Raw genomic sequence first — 21,271 nt, forward strand, 5'->3', positions numbered from 1 at the left:
GACTGCAATTAAATGTTAAGCACGTCCACCATTGCAGTAGTTATTTGACCATTCACCTTCACATAATTGATGCGATTGCGCGGTTCAAAAACATTGACCAGAAATCATGGAAGTCTGTACAACTGCTTTTGTCCTTCTGTCCAGTCCACGACATTAGTTACATCCTTTTGTATCACAATACAAAATCATAGGCACTGTAAAATACAAACTCATACCAATTTATTGGTACAAACATGTCAATTATTTTTATTTTTATGTTTAGCGCCACGACACCAAAATCTTTTTCTTTCTTTTTTCCCAACTCATCTGGAGAATTAATTGGGTCCCTATGTTGATGACCAATAGCTGATTCAAGATCCGTGTGATTCACCCCAATAATAGATCCCATACCACAGAAGTCAGCATACGTATCACTAACAATAGATCCCATAGCATACACTGATTTTTTTTTGCTAGGTAATAGTGATTTTGTTTCTTTGCTAGGAAATACCTTGGAGTGATTATCTTGACAAAATCTTCTTAGAAAAAAGTGTGCAGAATGCTCTTGAGGGTCAAGTAATTGATCAATGATAATTTCATTTTGGTTCAAAACCCAGCTCCCCATTCTCCCCCTGTTACCTAACAAAAGGGGATGGTCCTACTTCAAAGGACACATAATTTGTATTGCAAATTTGGAATGTGTTCAAATTTGAGCAAATTCGAAATATGTTCAAATTTGAGACATAAAAGTACGATAACGGATTGGCAAAAATGCAAAACTGACTCTCTAACTTTCAGTCTTTTTTATTTCAGTCTTCTAACTTTTAGTTTTATTATTTCAGTCTTCTAACTTTCAATTGTTGTCAATTTGATACACCGTTAAACCCTAGTTATGTCCTATCGTTAATTAAGCCAAAACAAAGTCGTTTTGGCTCTTTTTTTTTTTTAATTTCAAAATTAAAAGAATATTTTAAAAAACTAATATTAAAAAAAAAAACCATTTTAGAACCAACACATCAGAAAATTCAACACAATCAACACAATGCAACTCTAAACTAAACACTATTTCATCAAAAATCAAATCCGAATTAACCAAAACCAAAGAGAGAAATGGTGTTTGGGCAAAAGCCCTACTCCGTGTCAACCTACGGACTCGGCCGCCTAGATGAGCTGGAGGGCACCGCCCTCAGCCACTACGAGCGGCTCCCCATTCAGACTTAGGTTGAGGCCGATGCTGAGGCAAAGGTGGAGGCGGAGGCGTACTATGCGCACTGTAGCTTTGGGGAGGAGTTGTGGGAGAGAGAGAGAGAGAGAGAGAGAGAGAGGCGAGTGGGTTTGTGAGAAGAGAGGATAGGCCTAAGGATCGGAGTTTTGTTGATGAGGTGCGTTTCTTTTTGTCATCTTCCTCTACTCCAAAATGTTGATTCTTTTCAATTTCATCGGGATTGAAGAGCAAGTGGGTATTAAATAAAATTTACGATTAATTGGTTGTTAGTTTTTTATTTTCTGCATTATCTATGTGCTTGAACTGTTTTCGTTGTTAATGTTGTGATGGGTGGATGAGTGTAAAGCTCAAAATGAGTGCTTCACCTTTGTTTTGGTTAATTTGGATTTGATTTTTGATGAAATGGTGTTTAGTTTAGAGCTGCATTACTTTGATTGTGTTAAATTTTCTGATGTGTTGGTTCTAAAATGGTTTTTTTTTTTAATATCATTTTTTTTTAATTTTCTTTTAATTCCGAAATGCATTATTAAAAAAAAAAAGTAAAAACGACGTCCTTTTGACTCAATTAACAGCAGGTCATAACTGAAGTTTAACGAAGTAACAAATTGACAACAATTGAAAGTTAGACGACTGAAATGACAAAACTAAAAGTTGAAGGACTGAAATGAAAAGACTAAAAGTTAGAGGGCCAGTTTTACATTTTTGTCTAACGGATTTTCTTTTGGAAAATGAAAGTTAATGTTACTCATAATGTGTACTATGCCCAAAACGAATTTCAGTGCACAAAATTGATAAGACCCCAATATCCCATGACAATCACGAATTAAGAGTGACCAGTCAAATCGCCAAATTGGCTACTAGCACCATAACCAAATGAGGACTAGTGAAAAATAAACACAAGTATAAGATCTTACTATTAGAACTACCCGAAAGAAAAGTTTCACAAAGGTAGCATCATCTAAAGAGAAAACTGACAAAATATAGTAACTTCCAGGATATCTATACAACTAGAGCTGGCTATTGACATTGGCAATGATCTCTCTCTCTCTCTCTCAAGCACCCAATTGATTCGCATAAGACGATGGGAAAACCTTGCGTTCTGATTTATTTCTGCTCAGCATCCTCTTCAACGAACAACCCAAAGATGAAGATGGAGAAGATACCGATTGAGAATCACCCGTCACTCCAATATTCTCAGTCCGATTATTCTCACAACTTGGAATATCAATTATAATATCCCCCAATGTAGAATGAGAATCCCCATGCTCACTCAAACCCAATTCAACCCTCTCCAAACTAACTTCCACACTTGAATTCCCATGATCTTGATGTGCCTCCAAAACCTTAGCCTCAGACTCAGACACCACTAGAGCCCTACAAATAGGACAATTCGCATGTGAACTCAACCACATATCAATGCACTCCACGTGAAAACCGTGTTGGCACCTAGGCAAGTCCCTCCCTACATCATTTTCCTCGAAAGGGCTTAAACAAATAACACATTCCAACCCATTTTTATGCTCCTCCGACTTGTACACAAACAAAGGAATTGTAGCAATGACCGATGCATCAAGGCCCTTTGTTGAAGAGTTGGAGAGAGAGGTGTCAAAGTTGAATGTGTGGAAATGGTGGAACCGAGAGGGGCCGAGGACATGCGAGACAGTCATGGAGCGTCGTCGTCTTCGGTCCCGGGATTGAGCCAATAACCATTTTGCATAAACATGGAGAAGCAAGACCAAGAGAATTACTAGTAGTAGAGATATCACGGCCGCCAGCATGACATTTCCGTCGTAAGAGAATATGCTCTTGAAGACCCGACTTAGTGAGTTGGTTTGATTTGGAGAGTCAGGAGGGCTCAACATTGTGACTTGTAAATGCAAGTAAAGAGTGGTGGGGGTGCGTGTGTGTTTGTGATGCAAAGGTTGGGGATATAAGAAAGTATAAGAATACCCAATGGAATCTTCTGCTTCTTCTCCTTCTTCTTATTTAGCATGAGACTGAGAGAACGTTTACGTGAAAATAAAGTCGTTGTTAAAAGGGATTAAAATATGGGGATTGTGCCCTGGACTATACTACACATTTGCGTGTCCAGTTAGCAACATCCCCAATAGCTCGCTCTTTTCTCTTTCATGTAATGTGAGTTTGTGTGCAGGTACATTGAAGTCAAAAAAGAATCCCATCATTCAAGGAGGTAATGAGACTCATGCATTTAGAAGAGGAGAGAGAAAGAGATGTGCAGAAATGAAGGACTCGTGAAGGCGACGGCAGACGAGGGTGGGTGGGGTTATTGGATTCATGCGCTGTTTTAAAATATTTGTTTAAATTAGTGGGTTTTGTAGGATCCCAAGGCCTAACATATGGTCATTTTATTTATTCTTTTATTAGGTTCTGGAATTTTTTTTCTCAAAAAAAAAGGTTCTGGTATTTCTTGTGTGGTTCTGGTAGGGTGAGGGGGACCATTTTACTTGTATTAGGAGACTATATTTTGGCCTCGATGCGCCCATTCTAATACCCAATTTTTTGATCTATATGAACATAGTGACTACCACTCATAATACCCAATTTCATAATTTGTTAAATTTGATCTATATGGGCAGATAGTGTCGACCACTCGTAATCACAAAATCACACAAGTGATAAGTCAATCACATAAGTAAACAAATTGTTTAGCGTCTCTAATGTATCAGGGGTCCCATGTGAATCTAACCAGTGACCACACACTTGTCTTCCTTTTGACCCTACAACAAACAGTCAGCTGCTAATACTGTACATCTTTGAATAGCCTCTACCTTTTTTTGATGCATGTTTTAGGCACATTATCAAACTTTAATGTAGGTTACAGGCTCGTGACCTCCAACCCTTGACCCATACAGTGTCAACGTACCATACATGTGACTTGTGACTTGTGACTTGTGACTTGTGACAGACTCAACTGCGTTTCTTCATAGATTCCTCAAATAAAACATTAGCCAATAATGGTTAATCTAAAAAATAAAATAAAACATAAGTCGAAGGAGAGGACAAAAAAATTTGAACTCCAAGTCAGAAGTACGTACACAATGCCACAAACTACAGAAAAAACACTAAAACCATGAGACAGAAACCGCGTTTGCATTGAAAGTAGGAGGATGGCAACAGATCTAGGACCCTCTTCAGAAAGTATTTATCTCATTCATATTAGGATCCCTTTTTTCACATATGAATTGAAACGCTTGGTGGGAAAACAAGTAGTATTTAAACAGCAATAAAACCGCGCATGAAAATTTAAACATTTTTGGATTGATGATTATTATAAATACATGTATCACATTTATGCTGATGTTACATCTTGTTAACAAATGAGAATTAAAAGAATGGAAACTTGCCTCATTTCTGGAGTTAAAAAGTTCAAAAACTAAAAGTGCTTGTTAATCTTAATCAATCCATGAGTTTGTATCGTTTCTCTTGGACGCCTGTAACTCCCATTTGAATCTCTATTATGGTATGAAGTGGCACCTGAAAACCATAATACTAATTCAATTAGGATGTAATTCCAAAATATACACTCAGCAAAGTACAAAGAATAATCCAGCGTATAAGAACAGCTTCTTCATTGTATCAAAATCCAGATTCTGATTGTCGTTCACAATTCTCAGATTTTACCACCAACTAGACAGTTTGAGTCATTTGGTTTTAGTTATGTTTTAATTAAAAATAAAATAAAATCATGTGATTGTAAAACAAATCTTAAGAACTCACACTTTCTTCGTCAAAGGGCAAGGGTGGACCTGAAGAGGGAGATGGGAGGGGTACCACCTCTGAAATCGTGAGTTCAACAATTTCAACTAAAAGGCTGGGATCTCAAACATATTTTTTAATTTTAGAAAATTAAATTAAAATCACCAAACCTTTTCTTTTCTTTCTCTAACCTATCTCCTTTTCCCTTTCTTTCTTCTCTCCCTTTCAGGTTTTTAGACTTGGGCGTCTCAAAAAACGCTCTAAAGTTCCTTCAATGTCTACTCTAGCATTCTCACTCCGGCAGATACCAAAGCCTCAAAGCTATCCCCCATCAATTCACAAACTACAAGATTTCCCAAGTACAAAAATAGGTTTCCCAATCAAGATTTGGTTTTGAGATCACAGGTCTTTTCTTCTCTTGAATCTATACTTGTGGCTCAATGTGTTCAAAGCAGGTTTAAGACCAAGCTTGCTATTGATGTTTAGTAAGATTAAAAAAGCATGCTTTTGTAGCATTATTTTTTATTGGTCCCACTATTGGGACCTAGGTTGCAATGGGTTTGTGCTGTTTGATTTATACTAGTTGCTAACTGATTTTTTTTTTATTTTAGAAAGAAGGTATGAGCCAGATGGTTTAGGGTCGCCACCAGTGAATGCACCTGCCACAACTGCCATCTATTGGTAAAGAATCTCTACCAGTCACATTGTCAGTGAAGGAGACTATCAAGTGGTTCAAAATTCAAATGAGTGGTGGGTGGGAAGGTTTAGAGTGGGAGAAGGGGGGGGAGGGGATTTTTCACATGAATTGAGAGAGAGAGAGAGAGAGAGAGATTTCAAAAATGGCATAAGGAAATGGTAACTGGGAGTTGTTTGAACTGAAATTGTGAGTTGAAGACATTATTTCATGAGTTCAACTCACTATTTCAGAGGTGGCATCCCTTCCCTTTTACTGGTAATGGTAGGTCACCCTTGCCATCTATAAGCATAAAAGCATGAGTAGAATTTACGATTTCAACTTTCAATTCAGCTCACTTTTTTTTAATTTCCCAAAGTTTTGAGATTAGTTTTAGAAACACAGTAATCTGATATATATATATATATATATATATATATATATATATATATATATATATATATATATATATATATATATAAAAGCGAATCCTCTAACTTTTAGTTGAACTCTCCACAATTTTACACACCAACATTTTTTTTTAATTTTTAAATCTGATATATTCCTTTCTATTAAATATATACGCTCCCATCTCTCAAACCCGATACTCTTCCCCTCTTCACTATCAGTTTTCTCTCCACAACCCAGACCACCATCAGTCCTCTCCCACAACTCAACGCCTCCACCTTCTCCAGCACCACCCATCTCCGGCTCCACCTTTGTCAGTGCCACCCATCTCTCACTCACAGCAGTTTATTATTTACTAAAACCCAAATTTGAGACAAATGACTCAACAAATGACTGCAATAAGGATGTAATATTCTTATCATATATCTATCGTAGTGAAGTACCAACATCCTTTTCCCTCTTGCCCCAAAATATATGCACAAGATATGCATAGAACACGCCAAGAGAACTGTAAAAAGAATGCTACATGCCATATTACCTCAATGTGCGGAATTTCTTTCAGAGGCCTATCAGCAAAATAAGCATATAATGCTCTCAATACTGCCTGCAAGAATAAAGCAATAACAAAGTTTAAAAAGATCATAAACCAAAAAAAAAAAAACAGTACAAGCACAAGTTCAAAATGATATAAACCTGGTGAGATATCACTACAACAGGTGCCCGTTGTCGTTCAAGCTCAATAATTACAGGTTCTAGCCTGCATTGTAGTGAAGGATGTTTGGTACTATTCAACAAGTTGGAAAACCATGTATTCAAAGTCAAGAAAACTCATGAATCATTAGAACTGTGAAATACAAACCTTTGAATAACATCCAAATAAGACTCCCCACGAGGATACCGATACCTAAGCTTGTCCTTTTTACGCGCCCTGCTATTGTGAAAATGACATAATTATCCACGGCACACTTTATTGCAAATGCAGTTTACTCACTCATACCAGCAAAAATTTACTGACCAGTTTTCATTTTGAGAGATTAAAAAAGTGTATGCACTCTTTATCTTTACTAATATAGAGAGAGCAAAATTGCAACATACTCATACTCCTCAGGCATGTTCTTCTTTATCTCTTCATATGTCATTCCATCACAAACTCCAGCATTTATCTCATCAAGTGCACGCCATTGTATCTACCAAAAATGTAAAGAAACACAAAATCTCTCTAACATAACTGTAGAATAATTTCTAGATCCATCTATCACCCACCAAAGCCAGCTGAAATTAGATAATTTAAAAGACTGAATAGGCTAAATGACATTCCTACGGATCAATACATACCTTAGGGAATCCAACAATTGGACTAGCTGTCAAAATAGTTCGTTGCAATGTGCTTGTCCAAATCTAAACCACAACAAAGCCAAAAATAAATTAGCACTTAGTTAAGTATAAATAGTCAAAAATTATTAGACATGTTTCATTTTTTAAGTAATAGTTTAATACATTTACTCATACAAGCCCAAGACTATTATCCAGATATTGTCACCTATTTTAGACATTGAAGCCAAAAGTGTACGAATAAAGCTTCCCCAAGGCCTCAACAGTTATATTACCGCGTGATTAATATCTTGGAACAGTAATTACCAATTTGTTTCTTAAAGCAAGAAAACTAATTCCAAAATGTTAACCAAATCATACTTACATTCCTAAATTTATCAGCTGTTAGGACTTAGTGATGAAAGTAGATTATTTGGAGATTTATTGAGCAAAGGGAAGGAAAAGTGGGTAAGATCCTCTATGGTTCTATAAACAAAGAATCAACATACAAGTATTGCTCAGAGTAAAAACCAAAATTTGTAAACATTACAATCATGCTTATGGTTGAAGCTTACAGAAGCAGCCCTTTCTGACTTGAGTCGCTTTTCAATGAAGTTGGTTAGTTTTTTTGCATAAATTTCTCCGGCATCACTGCACAAAAAAGTTACAGTATAGCGTGTAAGACACATTTGAGATATAAAACTAATTGTTTTTGAAGAACCAAGTTCACAACAAAATTATATTACATAACTTAGACAACTGAGTGGATCAAAATCAAATAAACACATCTCAGCATAAAATTAAATGAAACCTAGATTTAGATGGACAGGGGTAGCAGTTATGATGGGCAAAAAGCCAAATAACTAATTAAATGAAAGAAGAAGATAAGGTACACATGAATGGAAGTATATATAATTTAAATTGAATTTAGGGTTAAACAAAACAAGTAACATAACCATTGGCAAAGTCAAGCCATTGTAATAATTCTATACTCAATATTCAGCTGAAACATTGAATAAGAAGCATGCCATATGACTTTCTGGGTTCTGAGCAAGCAGCTGACCAATATGACCTTCAGTTTTTTATGCATTTATGAGTAGCATTTGCCAAATAAGAATGAACCCTAAGACAATCATTATTTTTTCTTGATAAATAAAATTTTATGCAATTAACAGTTTTTACAAGCCCATTGATTTTTTTTTTTTTTTAAACTATGGATTGATGTGTTTTTCTTAGGTGCCATTATTGTCACTAACAGTTGATATATATATATATATAAGCAACGTAAAAATATTATTAAAAATAGAAAAAGTGCCAAACTGAGTACATTGAGGATGTACTATGGGGGCACAAATCAGGAAACCAAAATACAACGATCAAGAAAAATAGAAAAAGAAGAGCAAGAAAAATGAGAAAAGACCACACTCCATTCAAAGAGAGTGTGCAAGAAAAAAGACTTAAGTTCTAGCAAAGAACGTTCACAACCCTCAAAGCTTCTAGCATTCCTTTCACGCCAAATGCACCATATCAAGCAATGAGGCACTAATCTCCAAACATCAAAGTGACAATGTCACGCGAACTTTCCTTGCCAAGTCTCAAACAGTGCAAGAATAGTATGAGGCATAACCCATTGAATACCAAACAAGTAGAAAACCATAGACCACAACTCCCAAGCTATGGGGCAATGAAGTAGAAGATGATCCACCGACTCTCCACATCTCTTACACATATAGCACCAGTCAAGCACTAGCACACATCTTTTACGAAGGTTGTCTGTTGTTAAAATCTTACCTAAAGAAGCAGACCAAGAAAAGAAAGCTATCCTTGGAGGAACCTTCGATTGCCATATCATTCTCCATGGGAAGGAAACAAGAGTAGGAGGGTAGGAGTTATAATATCCTCTAACCTCAAAACCTCTATTCCTTGCAGGCTTCCAACAAACCTTATTTGGACCAAACCCCTGCACTGTCGAAGAATAGACCAACCCCATAAACCGATCAAAGGCTTCTTCTTCCCAATCTTGTGGAGGACGACGAAATTGCATATTCCAGTGAAACCTCCCAGCAGACCAACCCATAACTTCAACCACCAAGGAATCCTTTGACCTACTAAGACAATAAAGCTTCAGAAAGGCCTCTTTGGAAAGTACAATCCCCACACCACACATGCTTCCAAAATTTCACTCTAGTACCATCCCCCACATCATATACAAGGAGTTTAGAAAAGTTCAACCAGCCACTTCTAATGTATCCCCACAGGCTGACCCCATAAGGACTTGTCACCTTTTTCGTACACCAACCACCCCAAATATTCCCATATTTTGCCTCTATAACGCTCCTCCATAAAGCATCTGTCTCCATGCCATACCTCCACAACCATTTTCCTAGCAAGGTAGAATTAAAGGTTCCCAAATGTCTTATACCCAATCCCCTAACCTGCAAAGGCTTAAAGACCTTGGCCCATTTAACTAAATGAATTTTAGGTTCACCACCAATCCCATTCCACAGAAAATCTCTGTGTAATTTCTCCATACGCTTTGCCACCTTACTCGGTAAAGGGAGAAGGGAAATGAAGTATGTAGGTAAAGACGAGCGTGAGCTTTTAATGAGTGTCACCTTACCCCTTTTAGATAAATACAGTCTCTTCCAACCTGCTAATCTCCTCTCCATTCTCTCTAGGATAGGATTCCAAACAAATAAATCCTTAAACTTAGCACCTAATGAAATGCCCAAATATTTCAAGGGTAGAGAAGACTGCCCACACCCCAACATACCCACCAAAGCCTCCATATTGTGCACCACACCAACAGGTACCAACTCAAATTTTCCCAAATTATTACGAAGCCCTGACACCTTCTCAAATCTAGCAAGAATCACCCTCAAATTAGCAATCTGAGAAGGTTCCGCATCACAAAATATCAGGGTATCATCTGCAAATAGAAGGTGAGACACCATCACTTATGGACCAACCGTACTACCCACAGAAAAGTCTAAGAATTGCCCATCGGAGGCAGCAACATCCAACATACAACTTAATGCCTCCATCACAATATCAAACAACAATGGAGATAATGGGTCCCCTTGCCGAAGCCCCTAGAACTTCCAAAGAAATCAGAAAGAAAACTTTACAGTTGAAATGCAATACCGTATCCATTTTCTCCATTTCTCTGAGAAACCACGGCGCTAAAGCATATACATTAAAAAATCCCAACTCACATGATCATACGCCTTCTCCACATCCAATTTACACAACACACCTGGAATTCCCGACTTCAATCTACTATCAATACATTCAAAAGCAATCAAGACAGAGTCCAAAATTTGTCTACCCTTCACAAAGGCATATAGTGAATCCGAAATAAGCCTATGAAATCATCCAAACCCAACCAATTAATTGCACCAATAAATTTCACTCTACTTTTTATCCTCTCTCCATTCATTAGCCAAATTTATGTTCTTGAAAAGTTCTCAGTATCAAAGACAGGCTAGATTTCAGACCTTTGGAAATTGTACTAAGCAAAAAAGGCTTTTTGGTAGCCAAAGATAGATTTCAGCAAAAAGATGGGTTTCCGTGTCCAAGTAGTTCCTAGTGGGAGAGCTAGCATTAAATCCAATCAAGTAAAGAAAAAAGATACCAAACATAATCCTTGTAACCAATTTTCCCATGAAGAAAATTTTTTGCAGAACCTGCTGGTCCCACTATAGCAATATCATCAATCTCTGGTTTCTTGCATGTTCACATAGTTCTGACCTGTTTTTCTAGCATTTATGAAAACTTTTGAAAAAAAAAAAAAACAATATTTGTAGTACAGCTACTAAGAATTTCACATCAATTCCAAAAGCTTTCATTTTCAAAATATTAAGTGTGGAAATTTACTCATGGACTTGAAAATTTTTAGAGAACATTAAAGCTAATAAAAAGATTATCAAACCACTAATACAAAGATATACCTCAATGCAGTGTCACCCCCAATCCTGCCTCTAACATTATCCTTACTCTCCCCATGCCGAGTAAGTAAAATTGGGCGGGGTGTGAGATGAGTATTTACCTGCAACAGATACAAGGAAAACACATTCCAAAATATGAATATTTAATCAAAGATAGTAACAGGGAAAAAAGATCTTACATCTAACAAAGAGAACTCTACACTCAATTAAAACTTATTTTAGTGATGTTAGTCGCTCCTTATTCATAATCTCAAATTGAGTGAAAGAAATCTCATAGAAAATACGTAGGAAGCTTTTAAGAGGTATAGATGTAATACAATTTCTAAATCATCATAGTTTATAAATGTTATTTTCTGCTATTAATACAATTTCCATATATTTGCATCTGTGAGGGTGACTAACACATTTTTGCTCATCATATGATCTTATTCAAACCACATTACTTATCCAAAAAATGATCTTACTCCCAGCCAAATGGTCATCACATGTGGCAGATAATACATGGAAGGTAACATATAGACATGGTGTTCAATACATCCTAAAGCTATCTTGCAACCAAGAGGCGTACAACTTTTTACATGGTCTAACCATTAACACAGATGTTCCTTAAGAGCCTGAAATAAGGACAATTCTTTTCACAGCCATAATTAATCCAAATATCAGCCCTGCCATGTGTTAGATACCTTCTACACATGCAAAGCAACCAAAAGCAAAAGCATGGAAGATTATTATTGCGGGTTTCATATCCACTTTTTTTTTTTTGGTCAATCTGATTTTGTACTACAAATATTAACAAAGATTAGAGTTAGCCTGTAGTAGACCAAATTGCATGCTAAAGAATATATAATATGCTAAGACCATGTCTTTCACAGGACAGCATACCAAGAAAAATACAATTCGCCCGGGAAGATAACCACTGATGTTGTTCACCTGAACAAAAGATAAAAGGTCTTTAGTAGATCAAAAATCGTAAGTCACACTATAAACCAATTACATTAGGAAGAATAAAGAGATGCTTGAAGATCTAAACCAAGGATTTTCAGGGGAAAAAGTTAAAAACAAGAAAAATGACAATGGCAACTTGCAAGAAAGCACAAACATCTTAGTAGACAAGTATTGGTCCATGCCAATCACGCCACTTGGCAAGGAGGCCAATGCAATGAACTAAAGTACTATTTAATTGTATTTAAGTTTAATTAAATACATGACAAAAAGTTATCATGCACAGCTATCATTACAGAAGAGGAAGTGAACACATCAACTACGTCTACCACTAAAACAAACAATACACTACTAATGGTACATCCAAAATTTCTCTATAATCAACAAGGAATTGCAATTAAACATGATTCGGCACACCTGTATGTTATCCTTAGGCAATTCTTAACAGAGAAACATAGTGCCAACTAAAAGCCCAATGTACATTTAGAGGGCATACAAAATTTTGATGTAGTTACTAACAAGGTCAGCAAACTTACTTGTATTTGACCTCCGTGTCCACTGGCCATATCAATCATTTTGATATAAGACCCTTCTTCAACTGTCTCATAAACCTTGTAAAAGGATCACAATGTATATTTAGTATGACAGTTAGCATTCTTACAACCAAATCTTACTACTTCCAATTTGTATTAATTCATTTTGTGGGAGTTACTTTTTCATAATTGGCTAGTCGATCTTTGAAGTCCTGCAATCCAGCCTCAAAATCTGGCCTGTGGGAGGACACAAATTATCAGGCACATAACTTTCAATCAAGATATGAAACAACTGGTTAAAGAGCAATCATACTGTTCCGCATAGTCAGGGCTTTGTTGAATTTTAAGGCGTATATTTCTTTCAATAATGCGTTCATCATTACATAGTGATTCCAGAAAAATAATCTGCATCAAAATGAAAATATGTATCACAAGCCAAATTATTTATATTACATTTCAGATATACATGCTGTGATCATGGTACCTTGCACTTTCCTTCCGCCATTTTCATCAGCATATTCCTTCGTTTCCTGCTACTGTTTGTGGCATCAAATATCCCTACCTAAAACCAAATTAGGATTGTAGAAAAAAAAAAAAAAAAAAAAAAAAGGGATCAGCCAGAAGCCACAAAAAGATCAAAAGAATCTACACCACAGAACTTACCTGGCCACCTTCTTGCATCCAAGATATCATGTCCTCCATAGCCAAGGCTGCTACCTAGTAGCATGTGATACATTAAAACTATGTAGAAAGAAGAGGGTTAATATGGTTTGAACATTACCAATTGTCCAAAATTTATAAAAATAAATTTAAAAAAAATACTAGTAATTGCATTATTATGAAAAATTAGTCTTGGTGGTATGATACACCTAATTACATTAATATGAGCAACTATATATAGTCCCTCTTCACCTTATTCATGTGATGAATCCAAACACCACCTCAACAACATAAGCCAAATAGCTGAATGGTGTAAACATTGCCTCTCACAGCATATTTGCACCTTTCCCTCCCTCCTTGATTATTTTGTTCCTACCATGCCAGTGTTCAAAGCCAATAATTTTGATTTCTTTTTTTCTTTTTTTTTTGGGGGGGGGGGGGGGGGGTTGGGTGTGCATAATTATGGTATTGATAAACCACTCAAGAAACTAACAGACAATACTGTGTGTGTCAATATAAAAAATATACAATTTCTAATATTACATTAGGTCATAACTCATAAATATACTATATACTAGATTATCAACTTTGATATATATATATATATATATGTGTGTGTGTGTGTGTGTATACACGATTACCTTAACTCTAATAAGTATACTAAAAAGCTGTGTACTTCGCTACAAACAATACAAACAAAAATTTTCAAAAAAAGGGAAGCAAGATTCAAACCCAGGTGCTGTCCATGGGGGAGACAAAACAGTACCACTAAACCACAAGGCTCTTGGCTTCTTCTTCTTTTTTTAAATAAAAACATAATACTTTGTGGCCTTAATGGAAATAACAACTATGACAAAGGGAACACTTAAGCAAAAAGGGAACTTTTTTGTTAAAAACTTTCTTTTCTTAGCACTTAGGCCAACTGCTTTTGGAGGCCACTGATCATTGGGTTAATTCAAATTTTTGGGAATGGGGTGCCTCAAATTTTTGGAGGCCCAACCTTTAAAAACTTTGAAAAAAAATTATATATATACACACACATTTTATATATATAAAAATTCAAAAAAAAAAAATTTTGGGGGGGGGGGGGGGGTGTTGGATAGGGGTAACTTGACTCCGCCTCTGTTCACTCAATTAACTCCAAATCATGCCATGCCATTTACAAAATTCAGATTTAAAATATGAAATAGTAAGTAAGGATCTCCACAAACAACCATAGGACACTCTCTTTTTTTTGATAAGTCAACCATAGGACACTCTCCAATGCAACTGATGCCTAAATTCCTTCAATTGGATTCACCCGTTCATATGTGTAATCATATTATACAACATAAGGTTTGTAAAGGAATGTGTGTAGGGATTTAGAAAGAAAGAACAATACAAACCCTAGACTTCATCACCTAGTGGCCAGTTTGGATGGAGGGGGCAGGAGAGGAATAGAGGGGAGTTGACCGGAAATTAGGCTATTTTCCCCTTTACTCCCCCTCCGTCCAAACTGGCCCCTAGAGCTAGCCTAAACCCTAGGCTTCCCCACCTAAGACTGCTTGGAATCACCACCAAGCTAGAGAGAAAAATCTCAATTCAAAAGTATTCATCAAATTCTACATACCCACAATGTTTCCTCTGGGGCCTATAAATAGGATCCCAAATTACATTACATAATCATAGCAAACCAGTAACCAAATCCTTTAAAACCCTCAAAATAAAATTCAAATCCCACAATCTGCACTGACAGAATCAATTAGCATTAATCTGGTGTCCCCACCATCGTAGCTTATTCATGAGATTTGAAAATAACTCATGACCATTGGAATTTCTAACCATTATATCAGTGGCGATATAGATGCTCAAATCCCAGAGAAACTTTTAGAAATTAACCATTCAGTCTAACTAAATAACTCATTCATTCACAGAAAAGGTGGCATATTGTTAATGATCCTGACAGATAAATTTTTTTATTATTATTTTTTGTAAAAAGGCCAGATAATCATATGATCCACCCAAAGCAATAAATCATTCTCATGAATATTCACCTCATTACGTGCTTCCATGCCTTCAGGATTGTCTGCTCTGAAAAAATCTGCAGACTGCACCAAGAAAATGAGTCATCCATCAAGAATAATTCAAGAAATTTCATAAAACTATTGCAATCTTCTTCAGGCTTTTAGAAAGCAAGGAAAAAGGAAAAAAAAATAACACACATTCAAAAAAGAAAAATTGGCTTGATGTCAAAATGACATTTTAAATAGGACAAAAATTAGCTCCAAACTAGTTTAGAGGAATCTCCTCCAACCCACTACATGGAAATTTACAAGACTACCCAAGTGTATTATTTAAACAAGTCACATGACTCATTAAAAAAGTCATATGACTAAAACTACACGTGGAGGGTCTCTTCATTGGCCACATAATGGGTTGGAAGAAGATAGCTCCAAACCGGTTTGGAACTAAACTTCTTCCCTTTAAATGCAAGACAAATTCTTCCAGAAAAAACTAGGTTCCCTCTGCTGATGAATGCAGCAGTTGGAGAAAAATTGGGCTCCCTCTCTCCTAAACTACAAAAACCCTGACATTTCAAGAACATAAGATTCCTTCCTGCATAAAAAATCGGACCAGTTTGGTTTATAGGGCCATAATAATTACAGGCCAGCTCAACTCCCTCTTGTTTTAAATTTATAGATCCTAGTCTTGCAATAAAACAGACCCATAGTTTTCCTAGGTCCAAGCCACCACCCAATTCCCTTTTTCCGTCCTCATTCCTCTGCATATACTTGCAGAGGATTATTCTGAAGTGGACCAGAAACCCAATCAAATTTTGTTGATACCATGTAGAAAATTTTCCACACAGCTCCGTTGGCTATTTGATAAAGAATTCTGAAAGTAGTGTTTCTACCATCATCTATACCTTGCACATACTCACTGTTGTGCAAATGTGTGAAATTAACATATTGTCAGACCCCATTCACTTAAAGTAGAGTATTATAAAACAAGTCTAAGAGAATCGTAGTAAATTCTTTTTTTTTTTTTTAAGGAACAAAGAAATACAGTAGACAGGAAGAGAAGGAAACAGGTTATTATTTATGAACACTATGAGATCAACTATGTCAAATGAGTTCATCTGACCAAAATTAAGCCACAAAACAGATAATAATCACTTCCATTGCCAGAAAATCAGCCTGAAATTAACCACATCCCACTTTATACAACTTAGAAGAAGAATAGGCAAAAGAAATTTTATATTGATGAAGGAAATGTCACTGTGGAAGAAAGGGCAGAAATGTACCTGATTTGCCCCATGCTTAAGCCGCCGATACTATTACAACCCAAAAAAAAAAAATTAGAACAACTTTTGTCTTTATATGTTCCCCCATTAACTTGAGGTCTGAAGGACAAAAAGAGTAGTCATGGTAAGATTAAATGACCTTTCCAACATTGAAATGCTTGGTATCATGACCCAACCAGCGGAGATATCTGGTAAGTTTAGCTGCAGTAAATGTCTTGCCTCGAGCTGGCAAACCGACCTAAAGTACAAGCAACTAGTTAGAATTATTCATTCTCAACGGTACTACTAATTTATTTTTTAATAAGTAGTACTTCTGAAATAATTTTATGAAGCGTCTGAACTGATGATGGCAATTACCACCAAAATCCAATTTTCAGGCTATTTAAGGGTCAACTTTGAATTTCAATCTCACTAAAATATAACTGGGAGAACAGTGATTTATGTTTTCAATGGTTCTAACAAACACACATGCAGGGAAATACCAGAACAATTGCCAAATGCCTATCCTCCTTTGGTCCAAGCATCTGATCAGCTACAGCTGCAGCTGCAACAGCTCCAGCAGCCGCCGGCATTGAATTCTAACAATTTAAAAGGGAAGGGGGGAGAAAAAGCAATTGATTGGATTATACAATCTTCACAGGTGAAAGAAATAATTTTTTTTTTTTAAATACATTTTTTTACAAACCTTCGTTTCTGTATCCATTCTGAGATCTACAGTGAAAGTACTTGCACTAGCAGATTTAACTAGCCTTGGAGATCCAACACCCCTATCCACAAGGAGTCCCCTATGATTATCTTGCTTTTGCGAAGGTGAAAATGTCCCAACTGACTTTGATTCAACTACCCCAGAACCTGAATAAACCCTGGATGAATCAGGGACAATTACCTCCATCTCCTATGTAAAAATGAAGATAAAACATTAGATCCAAAATAAAATATTTTACAGAAGAAAAAAAAAATCTGGAGACATCTTCAAGCTACACAGACATATCAACTGTAAGTGTCTTATCTGACATTAAACAACATCATCATATTGCTATTGAATCAACTAGCCTGTCAAACATAAATATAATAGTTCCATTCAATTATGGTCCAAAGAAATCCTGAAGTTCGAATGTTGATAATATAGCACACTAATACTTCAAAGCCCTTAACTAATTCCAACTTACTTATATGCAAGATAGGTTAACAAGAAAAACCTTTATGGTTGCAGGGCGATCAGTAGAAACACTACCATCCTTAGAGGGATGTAAAACATTCCCTGAGCCATCCATGTTAGAGAAAACCCCAGCAAGAGTTAATGACCTTGGAGTCTCTGTGTTATTGGCTGCATAAAACAAACCTGAATTGGCAGAAGTTGGAGCTGGAACAACATAATGTTCAAGATCAAGTTCCAAACTAGCTGAAGAGCCATTCTGCACAGAATAGGGAACATAAGACGTTTCAAATAATAGCCATAAGCTAACATAAAATAATCTGTTGTAAAAGGAACAAGTTCCAATTTTCCATTGTGTGATTGTAGTTTAACTGAATTCATTGCTCATTGGACATGAATACAACTCTCAAATTTGTTTTGCATCAGAATTCCTCTCCAACAAATTAGAATGGCGAAGCATTAGTGCAGTGGTAAGTCAAAATTGTACCTCGGCACTCATCTCTGGCGCTGAATTAATACTAACATCAGGAATACCACGAACAGCTGAAGGCCGAAGGTTCTCCTGATAAGCCCTCCAACTAGCCGCAAGATCAAATGGCGAAACCCTGTCGGCTTGAATTAACACCCGATACTCTAGAACCTCATCAGCATTAAGCCTAAATAGAGCCAACCTTGCATCCCCTTGCAAGGTACCCCCAATGAGTTGTCGGTTTGGACCTTCCTCAACTATACAAGGCACGTTACTGTACTTGGGCTTCAAAAGGAACTTAAAGTCCAAAGTTTCTACATCCCAAAAAAAAAAAAAATTTATCAAATACACAAGCCAAAACCCCCCTCAAATAAATATTGAATATTGCCTAATTGTTTGTTATAATATTTGAATAATGAAATAAATATATTTCTTCATTCATTCTTTCTATCATTTCCTTTTCACTCATTTTCACCATTGGAAACTGTATTTGTCCAATGGATTGAGGAGGATACTACTATTCTTGATTGGGTACTAATGAATCAGCATATAACAGACATAGAGGTAGTTAATTATTGGTGTATTGTGCAAGCATGCCTTTTTATTCATTCAAAAAAGCAATAAAAGTAAGTAATTCCAAAATGCTTATGCAAAACATTAGTTAGTTACCGTGATTAGGAGGAACAACAAAGCTCAATTCCCACAACGACGCGGATTCGCGTTCCATTGAAAGCTAACCAAAACAATCATCAAAACAATTAAACAAGTAGTACTTTCTTTGTATTGTATTGTATCGTATCGTATTAAACACAGAACAGAAGAGAGAGAGAGAGAGAGATTTACAGCTTTAGAAGAATCCCAAGAGCCAACGAGAGGAACGGAGCCATAGACATGAGGAATGAGGTCTCCTTTGCGCTTGTAATTCTCCATCTTCAACGACACATACAACTGCCCCCCGGCTTGGTTTCGCTCCTCCTCCTCCCCCATTCCCTGCGACCCACCCTCCTCCGTATTCTTCGACGCTCCAGTTCCCATTCTCTCTCTCTCTCTCTCTCTCTCTCTCTCTCAATTCACCAAAACCAAATTAAACCCTGCTGCTTTTGCTTTTGCTTTTGGATATTCCTCTCGGACTCATTGTGATTTTAATTTTATCAGACTGGACTCTATAGACTAAACTAGTCCATGAATTAAAAGATGCATGCCTTTTTCCTTCTTGTTTTGTTTTGGAATTTGGATAGGGAAGAGAGCGAGAGAGAGAGAGAGAGATAGAAATCAAATTGAGCGATGGAAATAAAAAGAGAGAAACAATTTGGATAGTTTTTTTGGTTTGAGATAACGGAACGGTAGGGGGCTGAAAGTGAAAGGATGATGGTTCAGTGGTTGGAGGTCGGGTAGGGTAGGGCGGGCCAGCAATCCCACGCACGCGGCACGAGCCACCACGAACTCCGACTCTTTAATACTCTCGCCTATTTGGGCTTACTCTACTCGCTTGCGGTGGGTCACAACTGTGCATTCGCTTTCTTTATTTCACACGTTGGCCTTCCTTTGTGGACAGCTCAGATTCTGGTAACAAGATGTGTATCGGATTGGATCAGCTACTTTACCCGAATTTTAGCGAATCCTTGCATCGCCTATTGGTCTTTGTCTGCCACGTGTTTTTAAATGTGACACTTATCTTCTTTTTTTCTTTTTCTTTTTCTTTTCTTTTTATCCGGATCTCCAAAATTTATTTATTTAAAAAATCATATATATACGTAAGGACATACACAATCATTCAACACTTCCTATAAAAAAAAAAAATTCGTCAATCTTTTTTGTCCTCTACGAAATTAACATTTCTTGTTATTCAGCGAAAAAAAAGAAGTTAACATTTCTTGTTAAAGAAAGATACGTCAATCTTTTTTTTATTAAAAAAAAAAAAGAAAAAGAAAAAAGAGTTAACATTTCTTGTTATACTCATTTTCCTTAATATTTATCTTAGTTATCTACATAATTACGTGTCCATTGTAGATTTTCCATCACTTATTAATATATTTGCATTATTACGTTCCCTAGTAGATTTACCATCACTTAGTGTGGTTTGGCATATATTTTATTTTTGTCAATTTATTTTCCTATTCAGCTTATTTTTGCTATTATTTATAGGTCTCACTGCTCTTTTTGGTATTATTTATGGATCTCACTATACTATTTTAGCTAACTCTTACATTTATCTACAGTACTTTTAGCAAAAAGTTTTCAGTTTCAGCAAAATAAACAAATCTCAAACGGCAAATCAAAAAAAAAAAAACAAATCTCAAACAGACCCTTAGCATGCGTTTGGATGCGGATGAAAAATTAAAAATATTTCACTATTCAGCTTATTTTGCTACTATTTATGGCCCCACTACACTTTTTGGCACTATTCATGGGTCTTATTGTACTATTTCAACTAACTTTTACCTTTATCTATAATACATTCAGCAATAAATTTTCAGTTTCAGCAAAATAAACGGTATCTAAACACATCCTTATTATGAATGTATTTAGTTTTTAGCTTGGCTAGCCTGATTCTCTCTCTCTCTCTCTCTCTCTCTCTCTCTCAAAAAAAAAAAAAAAACTTGGCTTGACTTAGTGGGAGTTGTGTTAAAGCTTTAGGCACTACTCTGATTTTGATATATTTTGACATGTTGTGTTGTTTTTGCTACATTGCTATTTTTGTACAAAAAATTATATTTAACGCTCCAAGATGAAATCAGGATTTGGAGTTAGGGGCACTTTTGCTATTGTTTGCGTGCATGTGGCTTCAATCTCTTGGCTCTGTTACTGCTTAGTCACTGAGTGTTTTTTTCGTGTTTTTTATGAGTAAAATTGGTTAATTTAATTTAATTTTTTTGAGCTTTGTTATCGGTAATTTTTTTTGTTGGGCTAATTGTTTTGTGCTTGTATATTTTGTTTCTAACTTTTAGATGTATAAATATTTTTTTGG

General features: G+C 36.1%; 2 protein-coding genes across 3 annotated transcripts; both read right to left on the reverse strand.

Annotated features, from left to right (window-relative positions):
- Positions 1 to 2,095: 2,095 nt before the first annotated feature.
- Positions 2,096 to 3,170, reverse strand: LOC142606944 (RING-H2 finger protein ATL2). The gene has a single exon (XM_075778321.1). It carries the CDS (start codon positions 3,064 to 3,066, stop codon positions 2,257 to 2,259), a length of 810 nt encoding a protein of 269 aa, XP_075634436.1. The 5' UTR covers positions 3,067 to 3,170; the 3' UTR covers positions 2,096 to 2,256.
- A 1,291-nt stretch (positions 3,171 to 4,461) lies between these two features.
- On the reverse strand, positions 4,462 to 19,731 carry LOC142606943 (6-phosphofructo-2-kinase/fructose-2,6-bisphosphatase). Of its 2 annotated transcripts, none has more exons than XM_075778320.1 (23): positions 19,147 to 19,731; positions 18,973 to 19,036; positions 18,322 to 18,617; positions 17,878 to 18,093; positions 17,364 to 17,573; positions 17,161 to 17,256; positions 16,818 to 16,916; positions 16,679 to 16,708; positions 15,429 to 15,482; positions 13,399 to 13,452; positions 13,220 to 13,297; positions 13,049 to 13,140; positions 12,915 to 12,972; positions 12,739 to 12,813; positions 12,143 to 12,190; positions 11,264 to 11,361; positions 7,889 to 7,964; positions 7,338 to 7,400; positions 7,098 to 7,189; positions 6,862 to 6,930; positions 6,696 to 6,759; positions 6,541 to 6,606; positions 4,462 to 4,699 (listed from the first exon to the last, which is right to left on the reverse strand). In XM_075778320.1, the coding sequence occupies exons 1-23, from the start codon at positions 19,336 to 19,338 to the stop codon at positions 4,622 to 4,624; spliced, it is 2,268 nt and encodes a 755-aa protein (XP_075634435.1). In that variant the 5' UTR covers positions 19,339 to 19,731; the 3' UTR covers positions 4,462 to 4,621. The 2 variants fall into 2 exon arrangements, with proteins under 2 accessions (XP_075634435.1, XP_075634433.1); XM_075778318.1 differs by having other exon boundaries at positions 6,862 to 6,933.
- Positions 19,732 to 21,271: the final 1,540 nt, after the last annotated feature.

The sequence above is a fragment of the Castanea sativa genome, chromosome 8 (assembly GCF_040712315.1).
Source record: "Castanea sativa cultivar Marrone di Chiusa Pesio chromosome 8, ASM4071231v1".
Classification (NCBI taxonomy): domain Eukaryota; kingdom Viridiplantae; phylum Streptophyta; class Magnoliopsida; order Fagales; family Fagaceae; genus Castanea; species Castanea sativa.